This window comes from Anas acuta, chromosome 2 (assembly GCF_963932015.1).
Source record: "Anas acuta chromosome 2, bAnaAcu1.1, whole genome shotgun sequence".
Lineage (NCBI taxonomy): Eukaryota > Metazoa > Chordata > Aves > Anseriformes > Anatidae > Anas > Anas acuta.
This window is the reverse complement of record NC_088980.1, coordinates 18,386,932-18,399,588: the sequence shown is the minus strand read 5'-3', so window position 1 is coordinate 18,399,588 and position 12,657 is coordinate 18,386,932. Positions and strand designations below refer to the sequence as shown.

Here is a 12,657-nt window from a genome sequence, read left to right as displayed (position 1 = left end):
GCATGACCTAATTAGATACAATGACTGCCAGTGTTTCTAAAATATTCCAATGCATTAAAAATATTTTTTGCATGTATTTTTTGTTCTTCATTCTGGGCTCCTAAAATCTCTTCTATGCCTAAAGATAAAAATATTCTCTACAGATTTCATCTCTTTCAATTTGGCAAACACTGAACAGAGCAGAAATTAACATGGCTCCTCAGAACAACTTCAACATATGCTGCATTTTATCAAGCCAAAACATTTCTTTATATAATAGCATTAAAATAATGCCAAAGTAACCCTCCTCTAAATAACCACTTACAGAAGAGTTAAAAAAGAAAAATACCATATGCTGGAAAGTAGGATCTAGAATTGTTTTTAAATTGCAGATCATCCTAGAATGTTTTTATTTCTTTAGGAGGAAACATACAAAATTATTCTATTATAGACAAATACATGTACACAATTGTTTCCAAAAAAAAAAAAAAATCAACATCCCTCTAGGTCTACAAACTAGCTTATTTTCATAGAATGTATGTTTTGCCATGTTTTTAAGAAAAATCTGTAGTGGTATCCATCTACATAACTTAGTGTACTTTTATGACTTCTAAGACATCCCCCTCTAACATACATTTTTTTCCTTCAGCACTTAAGTAAGGGTGTGACAAAGTACCTGGCATTTCACAAAAAAACATACTGCCTGCTCCAAGAGTTATAGATTAAATTAAACAACTGAACAAAATTTAGTAAGAAAAGACAGACTTGGATTATTCTCATTTCACTTAAAGAAGATAAAATAACTTAAAGGACAAAAACCTGTATGTTTTAGGGTTATTAACATGTAATAAAGCACAAGAAATAGCAGCTTACATATGTCATTTTATTTATCATTTTATTATCTTACAGCTATGAACAAGTACACGAGACTAGTAAGACTTTTATGCCTTAATAAGTATTACACAGCACCTCCTGAGAGAACGCAACACTGCTTTTGAAGTTAAAAACACTTGATCATAATTCAAAAGAAGGGTGTTGGAATTCTGAAGGAAGGTTTAATGGTAGACAAAATTATATGTAGAAGCTTAAAACGTATATGTATTTCTACACCATGTACACAAACATGCAGAAGAATGGTACCTGTGCAGAGTCCAGCTTCAAAAGCAGGTCCGCCCTCTTTAACTTGTTTAACAAATATGGTATCCATTGGCTCCAGTCTATTCCTTTGTTTTCCTGAAAAGAAAAAAGAAAAAAGAGTATTTCTTTAAGTCTTGAATTATACTGCATTACAATGATTTCATTTTAAAGAATTATTTTGAAACGTAATCCAACCATGTTCATCAATACACTGAATACCAAAATCCAATTTGGGGGAAGGGAAGGAAAAGATACAATTTAGTGATGGGACTTGGTAGGTCAGGTTGATGATCTGTTAGACTTGAACTTGAAAGTCTTTTCCAACCTAGATAATTCTATCTATGACTATACAGACAGCATTTCTTCTGGCTGTGCTAAAGACCTTTTGGGTGTCAGGGCAGGGGAAGGGCGAGAATGCTCACAATTATGAGCTTAAACTTGTGAATATGTTATGGTAAATGTTTATAGTTTTTTCTTCTTTTTTTTCTTCCCCAGATTCATTTCATGATGTCTTTGCTACTTTATCATCATGCTGATGCCTACACTGTTCTGTTAGAAATACTCCTTCCTGTTCTGGATTCCTATTGTGCATAAGATATAAAGCCAGAGTAAGAATTAGTAGTGCAAATTGAAAAAATAAAACCTTAACATTTTTCCCTAGAAGTGAGAACAATAAAATTGATTTATGGTCCTCAAGGAACTGTAACACTGATTTTCTAACCATATTTTTCAGATGCTCCAAGATTAAAGTTTTCCTGCAGGTTTATCGAAATTCCAAAGGCAACATATACTTCAAACTAAATTATGTCTGCACATGAACTGTACACATCTGTATATACATAATAAAGTTAGCCTGCAGTAGTTAGAAACCCTGTATCTTATCTTCTCGCCTTCTCAGCATTCAATTACTTTTTATGCTTCCAGGAACACAGGCACCTTGTGCTTTTACAGTCGTTTACTAAGTAATTCTCAACTGAAGTAGCCACTGCTTCTGAATATCAAGATGTGGAGGAGAAAGGGAGGCAGAAGAACGCAGTTAAACAAATACAAATGAAAAACCAGCACAGTTACACTGCAGACTAAAATACAGTGATGCCATCCCGAGCTACATCTGCATATAAACGGGGTAAGCCATCTCACAGCTCCTACGCAGCTTCACTGGTTTAATTTTTCATGCCAGGAGCTGAGAAGAAACAAAAATAAAATTTTTCAAACCTTATTTCCATTCTGCTAGCAGACTGCTGCACAATAAACTAAGTTCAGGGCAAAGCGTAACCTGTCTCTCCTGACAGCTCTAATCCAAGTAGTAAAAAAAGAGATGAGCATTACAGAACCAGTGGTGGAACCTCGAAGGCAGCAGCAAGAGAATGTGTCCATGCTAGCCATAAGCACCCTGGTCCCCCCCCAAGTTCCCTGTACCCCTATACCACCCACTCAGCTGGGAAACCACCACCGTTTAGAGGCTGCATGGTGAGCCAGCCTGGGAGCTGCCACCTTACCAAAAACCTGGGTCCTGCCACCTTACCAAAAAACAGGTAATGGCCTTATTCTCAAAATAACTCTGAATGGGTGGAGAATCAACAAAAAGTTGACTTGATAAGATCAGCTAGCTATTACATACACACAACTGAATTATAAATCAAAAAACAGCTGGCAGCTCAGTCCCCAAATACTTTAAAATTTCATTAGCAGGACATAGCTACAAGACATACAAAATGCTCTCTGTGAGGCAAAGCTAATATCTGTCATTATTAATCTGCTGATTTAAATAGACACTGAACACAAGGCAGGTCTCATCCTTTAAAAGGCAGGAACATTACAGCGAATTTAGACAAGCTCAGAGAATAATTTACCCCAGATACAAAAGGTAGCTTCAGAGGGAACAGTTAAAATACAACCTCTTATATGACCAAACAACCTTCCCAGTGTTGCCACGTCACGTGTTACTGAAGAGATACAATCCCAACAGTGACAAGAAAAAGTGATGGAGCTCCCGTGGCATGTATAATTTAAGACACTCAGTGCCTGACCCAACACAGAATCACAAAATAGGTTGGGTTGGAAGAGACCTTAAAGACCACCCAGTCTCAACCCCCTGCCATGGGCAGAGACACCTCCCACCAGCCCAGGCTGCCCAAAGCCCCATCCAGCCTGGCCTTGAGCACCTCCAGGGACATTGCATCCACAGCTTCTCTGGGCAGCCTCTGAGTGAATAATTTATTCCTTATATCTAATCTAAATCTCCCCTCTCTTAGTTTAAAGCCATTCCCCCTTGTCCCATCACCACACCCCCTGACAAATCCCTCCTCAGCTTCCCTGTAGCCCCCTTTAGGTACTGGCAGGCTGCTGTAAGGTCTCCCTGGGGCCTTCTCTTCTTCAGGCTGATCAACCCCAACTCCCTCAGCCTCTCTTCACAGGAGAGGTGCTCCAGCCCTCTGATCATCCTCGTGGCCCTCTTCTGCACCCACTCTAACAGGTACACATCTGTCTTATGCTGGGGACCCCAAAGCTGAATGCGGAACTCCAGGTGAGATCCCATAAGAGCAAAGTAGAGGGGGAGAATCACTTCCCTTGACCTACTGGTCACCCTTATTTTGATGCAGCCCAGGATCCAGTTGGTTTTCTGGGCTGTCCATGTCCTTCTCCCCAGAGCTGTTCTCAATCCGGTCATTGCCCAGCCTGTATTCATGCTTGGGACTGCCACAAATCAGGTTCAGCACCTTGCACTTGGCCTTGTAGAACCTCGTTAGGTTCATGTGGGCCCACCTCTCAAGCATGTCCAAGTCCCTTTGTATGGCATCCCTTCCTTCTGTGGTGTCACCTGCACCACTCAGCTTGGACAGACCCCTGAGGGATCCCACTTACCACCAGCCTCCACCTGGACACAGAGCCACTGACCAGCACTCTTTGGGCACGGCCTTTAGGCCAACCCTTTATCAACTCAGTGGTCCACCCTTCAAGTCTGATTTAGAGATCAGAACGTCACGTGTACCCACGTGAAAGGCCTTACAGAAATCTAGGCAGACGACATCTGTTGGTATTCCCCTGTTGACTGATGCAGTCACTCCATCAACTTTTCAAATGTGATGGAGAGAGGCTTGGCAACTACTTCAGCCCGTTCCATCAGGACCCTGGGATGCATGCCATCAGGGCCCAGAGTCTTGTACCTACTCCATTTCTTCAGCTGGTCTCAAAACTCTTCTTCTCTTATGCTGAAAGGTACTTTACTTCCCCAGCCTCTGCCTAGAGGTTCAAGGACTTGAGAATTCCTCAAAAACTTCTTGAGGGAAGCCTGACTGCCAGTGAAGACCAAGGCACAGAAGTTGAGTACCTCAGCCTTTTCCATGACTCATTATCAGTTCTTCCTTCTCATTTGTCAGAGGGAAATACCCTCCCCTTGACCTTTCTTTTCTGACCTGCCTTCCCTAGGCAGGTCAGGGCTAGGGATCTACTGCTCGTTTGCTTAGCACTCAAATGCTACTTCATCACTTGTGCTGGCCTGAATACACAAAGCAAGAGGTTAAGCACCTAGATTATTCCCATTCAATACTACAGAAGACCTTTAATACAGGTACCACTGCTGAATTGGAGAAAAAATTGAACCCATTTATGAAGACCAGAGACTGAAGCCTTCCCTGAACGTATGATTTTTGACCAACCTGCTGGCAGAGCACCAGCAGCTACACAAAGAAGTTCTTCCACACTACAGGCAGTCACTTGGGGTTTTCACAACTGTTTTACAGACCGACTTGCAAAGCTGATAACATCTTAAGCATAGTTCTTTGTCTACATGCAGGAGGAGGTTATGTTGAACATATTCGTCTTCCCAGGAAAATGTATGGCCATGTTAAAGATTAAGATCAAATTTGGGGAAAAAAATAGGCTGAAAAGTTTACCATGTTGTTTACATTTACAGGTCAGTAATATCCATTTACAAGTAAAGGCAAGAAGAAAACCTTGGACTCCAAAGCTCTGGAGATGAATACATGCTCTGCATTTCTCCTTTAGTCTTTTGCATACTTGGATACAACCCAAAGCTTCTTTCCTTCAGTAAGCAAATAAATGAACTTCCTTCAATGTGTAGTCTCAAAGCATATGCTTATATTTTAAGTTAGAAATTCAAGCAAAGCTAAAAGAAGTATTCTATGACAGTAGCAGCTAATGATAATTTCTTCAGACCAGCTTAAGGGAAATCAATCTTGTAGATGTGCATCAGTCATAACAGAACCAAATTTCAACTAAAATTGGCACTCTAACAATTTATCTCAGGTCTCAAGACTTAACCCCTCCATTTAACAAATTGATTCCTAAGAAAGGAATTGATCTCAGAAGGAAATATTACAGCTGTAACATTTAAATAAGACAGTTCTCCCTTATACCATCACACACCAAGGTCAGACCACAAACTATCCTGAAGCAGAGCAAGGAAACGTTTACTGAAAGGCTAAACAAAACTGGCTTATCTCTGTCCCTGAAGCAGAGTTAAACTGTTTGGAAATTGGCCGTTGAAGTTACTCTTACCGAAATTATGATATGAATAACTGCCCAAGAACGCTCTTACATGGCAAGAGATGGAAATCCTAAGTAATGGAACAGCAACAGAATTAGCCAAGCCTTTTATGTAGCACTAATAAGCAATGCACAATTAAGCTGCAGAAGGAACTGCTTGGTACCTATTACTTAAGTACAAGCCCTTTTTGCAGCGTGCATTCACTTAATCGCCCTTCTTCACTGTAATGACTTTTGTTTGGGGACCAACATCCAGTAAGTGAATCATGTATCATAGCACCTCTTTCACAGATACCTCTTACATGAAATCACCACCTGTGGCTTAGATCTAAATAATTAGTTATTAGTGAATTAAAACAATTGAAGGCCATTCATTTAATAAGTTACATTTTCTTTTTCATGTTTTCCACAACATGACCATGAAGTTTTAGCAAGAAAAAATTCCAATCAGAGGTCAAAAGGCAAGGAGGAAACAAAGATTTATTTTACAATCAGCGTGCCTCATTCATTATGAGGAATTAATAAGCCTTTTCTTGCCACAAGCTGCCAATAGCCAATACCACTTTCCGGCTTGTCCTTATCCATTTCCTTTGCATTTAAACTCCTTCTGCAGGAGCACATCACCCAACGCACCGGGACCCCAGAACGGCTCAGCCTGACAGAGCATCTTCCAGCTCTCAGTTCTCCATAGGGGTAAATGAATAAATAAATCAAATACTCCCAGAGCACCTGCTTTTAAAAACCCTCTTTGGATGTGATCCTCATTCAGGTAGCAGTGGGAGCTTTACACAGTAGATGGATGCCCATTCAGATTCTCTCAGAAGTGACCTTTCTTACTTCATTAATTAAATGCACAATTCTGCCACCACCCACATCCTCTGGGCACAGACATGCTTACAGTTGAAAACTGCTTAATGCAGTGAAACCTACTGTTTCACTAAACCTAATATAAACTCATCACCGACTCCCAAACTAGATTAATAAGGCTAACTTTAACTGGAATAGAAACAATCCGTGCTGTCCTTGCAGGAGCAAGGAAGCATCACCACCTGCACTTCAATACAGCCAGCTTCAGACAAAACTCCAGCCCAGCCTAGCCTTCCAGAACACACATTAGCCTTCAGCATAACAAAATAAACTGCTGTAGCACAGACCAACATCTTGCCTGTCTCCAACCATCAGGCAAAAACAAGATGCTGCCAAAACAGTGAGCCTGAACTGACCTGCTTCCGAGATCCACCAGCCAGAGCACAGGATCAGCATTACTTGTTCACGAAGTTCTCCAGCTCCATACAACAGGGTCAGATTAGATTCTAATTTTTCCTAATATTGAACTAATTTTTTATTTTTAGCATATCAGCAATTCCTTACAAGGCAATACAGCAAACAGTAAAGCAGCTCGTAACTACTACTCTGTCATGCATCCAGCCTTATTTGCCAGTGTTTTTTCAACACCCATTGCTGCATATTGCTTTGCCTCCTCCCTGCTCCTCTGTACGTTTGTAAACAACTTAATTAAGCATTATGGTGCAGGCTACCAGCAAGTAAGACAATTTTTTCCCAAATCTTCAACTGCAAGTAAAAACAAAACACAAAAAACAAGACATTCTGTCCACAAAAGAACAGGCAAAAAACGTGAGCTGCTAGGAACACACATCCACAGGGAAGCAGTACAGATGGAAAGCCTGACTTCTGTGAACAGCAATTTCATATATATTTAATTCCTCCAGAAGTTCAGCTATGAACAGAGGTGAGGTTTTACATAAGAGCAATAAAAAAAACTGAAAAACAGCCCATAAAGACAAAAAATGTCCATAAAGCACAGAAGTCTCTGGCCTGAGTAAATGGCCACCAGTCAGGGTAGGTTGTAGCTCAAGTTAACGTCTAGGCAGTAAGGGAATTTTGCTAACAGAGCAGTGCAAATATTCCTTGCAGTACAAAAACCTCCCTCAAAGTTATGTTATTCAAATGAAACTGTGACTTTAGAGAAGGTAACTTTGAACTTTTACTGAACTTTTACTTCAGACACTCAGCATCATCAAAAATAAGGAAATAAAAAGGTTATTTAGAAGGTGGTTCATTAGAGGCTTTAGAAGGCTCAGGGCAAAAATTCACTGGCTGAAACAAAGGTACTGTGGACTCAGGAGAGTCTTTATATTGAAGTCATTACTCTAACCAACAAAAGTTAAGAAAATTGGTCTTAAGTTTTCATAATTGTATGCAAATCTTGTAATTAGACAACAATTTTCAACTGAATAATAATAATTGTTACCTTCAGTAACATGTAAGATCAAAGTAGAATCTACAGAATCACAAGTGTAATGCATCTTGTTTCAACTCATGTTCCAATTAATGTCAAATCAAATTACAGCATTTCTTCATAATGCAAGTATTTATCATCACTTACGATCTAACCTCTACGCTACCTGGATCTACAAGCTGAGACTACGAGTCAGTGCCACCTCCGCAGTCCGACAGGAGAAAAGAAGTTTCAAACTGAAGTCAAAAGGAAGCTTTACTGCTGAATGTCTGGAATAACACAAGTGGCAGAGGGGAATACACTACTACCATAGCCGCCTGATTTGCAAAATCATAAAATTCTGATGTACTCATTCCTCCCTGATGAAAGGGAATTCAAAAAATGACTTTTGAAACACAATGTTAGAAATAAAGAAGTGTTAGCATTTGTATCTGATTTACACTTGGCGGTCACAAACATCCAAACTTCTTCTACTTCCCCAGAACTAGACATAGAAATTAATTTTGTGCAGGTGCCAGTTCTGGCTTCATCTGCTAAAATGCTAGGCTGGCATACTGCTGCTGCAAGGAGCACACCTAGCATTACACCACGTGTTGGAACCTTCAGTTGTTTGTAAGCTACACTTTGCGGACCAGAGTTACTATTCTGCTCTATGATGTATCTGGAAAAGAAAAGGATGCGGCAGAAGTGACATTATCAAATCCACCGACACACGGTAAGCAACAAGCACATCACTTCTCTGCAGTCATTAAACTTCTGATATAAGCCAGTCAGATAAAAACCATCTGAGTCACAGACAACAAAGAGCACCCCTCTGACAAAACTTTTATATTTTGATAAAAGCAAAAAGCTACCACTGACATCTCTCCTTTCTCTTTGACCTGCAGAGCACAAATGTGCAAGTGTTCAGGGACACGGCATAACACAGCTCTTTCTTACGAAGTCTCTCCTAAGAATCTGCTTTTTGACAACATGCTGCTTCTCCTCTTCGAGGCACTTGTGACGTGCTTAGAAATCCTCAGAACGCGGAAACTGATTAAAAGCCACAAAGGTTTCTTAACAATTTGCAGAACACTTTTTGAAATAAAGATCTGAAAATAAAAAAAGAAGGAAAAAAAAAAAACACAGAAAACACGATTCTCTCAAACATCTGTCCCCTTAATCGAACAGTTGTAGGTGGCTGTGCTGGGTATTGCTCCTGGCCCTCTGCTCAGCAGGTAGAAAAGGTGACTTTCAGCTTTATACTGTATCCCCCACCTTGTGAAACAGCTTAATAATTAAGACAGGCTTTTATGTATGCCTGACTCAAGGGCGAGGAAACACTTCTCTCGAGCATGAAAACTTACAAATACGCTCCTGGATATCCGAGGCATTTGCACTCCCTATGTTTCAGCTCAGATCACAGTGGCACTGATTCTCGGGGTGCCTTTCAGACAAAGGGAGGAAAAATAGGTATGGCTACGGTGGGGCAAATGTTTCTAAATGATTACAGAACCAAAAAACCTGCTACTCATCTCCCAAGCTTCTCAAAAAGAGACTGCTGAATGTACAGCAGAACTTAGATTTGATTAAGTATCTGTTAAAAATTAAGCCCTTAAAACTGCCAGGATGACATTTTACAGAGTGCAGCTAAAGACAATTTTGGATTTTATAATCTGCAAACTGCATTTCTTGCATAGTGAGCATTTCTCTACTAGCAGTCTGTTACAGAAAAGGAGCCCAAAGGTCCCAGTCAGGCCCCAACAGAGCTTAATTTCACCCACTGTCAAGCATGAAGTAACTCAACTAAAAACACTAAACAAAACCCAGTGCCAAGGATGAGCCTCTAAATGAGGACAGTAATGAGTAAAATAGTGTTGCTGAGTTGTTTAGCTTTGAAACACCTTGCATTCAATTCTGTGATTCAGGAAAAAATACATTCTGTTATTACTTAAAACTCCTCTGGTATTTTGATTAGGCAACCCAACGATGGTATTTCTTCTTTTGCTTGCTCTTCTCTTCAACCGTTTGACTAACACAGCCTCAACTCCACCCTCAAGAGAGAGGGAGACGGGAGAGAATCCTCTGGCATTTTTCTGAAAGATGTAACAGTTTCAGCTTAAATACAGGCTTGCTCAAAAAGTGTATTTTCCTTCTGCATTAGTCATCGATATTACGTGTTGTTTTTCTTTCTTCTTAATTCTCTCAAATCTAAATGAAACACTCTGAAGTTTCAAACTGTGATGAAGCAGTCCAGACTGATTCATGCAGTTCTCATACAGACACAGCACAGCACGGCTGGGCTTGGAAGGGACCTCTGGAGGCCCTTGGTCCACCTTCCCAGCCCAAGCAAGGCCACCTAGAGCAAGCTGCCCCCAGCCATGCCCAGACAGCAAGCACAGCCATTCAGGTGATTATACATGCTGTACCCAACCTAGAGTCTCCTGATAATCCATGGAAATTACATTGACTTCTAGTAAAAATCTGAAGAGCTGCGTAAAAGAGGAATTATCAGACCCTCATCTCTGTCAAAAACTAATCTAGCCCTTTTACAGCATTCATCACTCAGTGGTAAAAAATAAAGTTGCATCAAAGATGGACAAAAAATGGCAATTTGCCATGGCACTACCTACCTCTTTTCCTCTCACTCCTACCCCCTTATCATATACCTTAAGACTGCATCAGACCAGCAATCTACTGACCTTTCCAAATATTGGCTTTCACATTCAGTCTCTTGTCCCTTATCTACCCTGTTCTCATCATCACAGGCTCAATTAGTTTATTTCATAACACACTGAGCTTTAATAGACGATGATGTTAGAAACTGTGGGGATTAAATTAAACCTTGGGAGGATGCAAACCACATTACAGAAATAGTCTGTTTAAAGAAATAAAACATCAAAACCACACAAAGCATTATATAAGCAGCAGGAAGGAATAAGAAGCCTTTCCTGATTTTTTTTCTGCTATTCCCCAAAAATGTTCTGCATCAAATCTGACTTTTATAGAGCTGAAGGAGCTCAGGTTATAAATTGCAACTTTTTAGCTTAAAAAATTGAAGGACAAACTTTAATCCAAGTTAGGCACATCAAAACAATATCTGGTGGTTGCAATTCAACAATCTAGAAATGCCAGGGAAAACAGATGTCTGAAGTCTCACTAGAAGGTGCACAGCCTTTATAGTCTCTACAGAAAAGGAGACTGAGCAATATACCTAACTCACCTTTCATTTTGCTGGGAAGATAAACTGCTAGTTGCTATAGATACCTCTACACAGAAACAGGAGATAAAGTGAGAACATTATATTAAAAAAATGATACCAGATCATCATGATACTAGACTTCCTGACACTGCACCAAACACAATATAGCTTAGCTCTCATAACAAAGAGGAAATTCGTTTACGAAACTAGTACTATATGCTTAGAATTGTTCATTTTAGTCATGATCTACATTAAATTATATATATACACTTTAAAACAAGCTACAAAAAATGACCTAACCATTCAATATGTACTAAACTTCTATGTGGCCAACTACAGTTTCAAGGAGCCTTTGAAGGATGAAACGTCCACCGTATCAAATGCACACTGCCATGGCTCAAAGAGAGATGCCTTCCCCTTTCACCACTTGCCACATATTGACAGAGCAAACTATATGTATTTTATCTAAGCACACATATAGATTTAGAGGTATTTTTCAGCTTGTCTCCAAAAATTCCTACAAAGATCTTCTGCAAGATTTCTGTCTGTGAGATACTTCTTTTAAATAAAAATTTCTAATGGTGAAACTGATAAGAACTGGACGAATACTGATGGCATACCATCCTCAAAACACACTAAAGAATACTTCCAAGTTAATACAGGACGGTTGGCATTAACAGAATCCACTAAGAAAGATCTGCATAGTCTAATAGGCTGCATCTGTCAGAAAAGCATTTTAGTTGCAGGCAACAAGAAATCTTCACTCAAAACTGAGAGCAGAAAAGTGATGATTTTGCCCTGGAACGCAGCTTCACAAAAACAAACAGCCCAAACCCCCTCAGCTTAAATCTTTGAGAGAGGAAAGCCCAAGTTAATTACCATCTACAGGCTCCAAAAGAAAAATACTTAAGGTATTTTCACTGTTGAAGCACAGCTTCACAGGGGCAAGTTTTCTAACAAATTTGAAGGAAAATACCTAAAACTTTCCACTAGATGGCTCCTCTGTATGACCCCCAAGGCACTGCGCGCCTGTTCTCGAGCTGTGGAAGCAGAGCCAGGGCTTCAGCGGTGCCAGCAGCCCAACACACACCTTGCAATGCTGAAGCAGCTCCGCTTAACTTCCCAGTGTTAATTACTCAAAGAATCCCTGTGATAATCCTTCAGAGAATTTCAGGCATACCTGCTTTTGCTCAATTAATCTCATGTTGTATGGAAAATGAGATAAATACTTTTCTTGGTTTTCTCTTCACAAACAAACCACTCTCCTCACCGGGGAAAAGGAACAGCTTAGAGCAGTGTCAATAGGAACAGCCTAACAACCCTTCCCCTCCACCCAAAGTCACACCAGATGTTGGGAGAAGTCTCTTAACGCTTTTGGTCCCATTTTGTTATTTTTTCATGTAGAATACACAATTTTAAACCAGGACACACAAAACTGGTAGTTTGAAGTTCAGGTGACACCTATACCCACTGACTCGGTCACTTCTTCCCTTTTCATACACAACACAAGCTCAACTTTTCTGCTAATTAGCATATTATCTTATCCAGGTATGCTTTGTGCCCTCTGATCTGTATTTGAAGGCATCCAATG

At 40.1% G+C, this 12,657-nt stretch overlaps 1 protein-coding gene across 4 annotated transcripts in view; it reads right to left on the bottom strand.

Moving 5' to 3' along the window:
• The window catches only part of ARHGAP21 (Rho GTPase activating protein 21), a 118,276-nt gene that overhangs the window by 50,947 nt on the left and 54,672 nt on the right, over nucleotides 1–12,657 (bottom strand). For all 4 annotated transcript variants that reach the window (XM_068673706.1, XM_068673708.1, XM_068673705.1 and 1 more), the window contains exon 4: nucleotides 1,120–1,212. In XM_068673706.1, coding sequence (XP_068529807.1) covers nucleotides 1,120–1,212 — 93 coding nt within the window. The remainder of the gene's footprint in view (nucleotides 1–1,119; nucleotides 1,213–12,657) is intronic.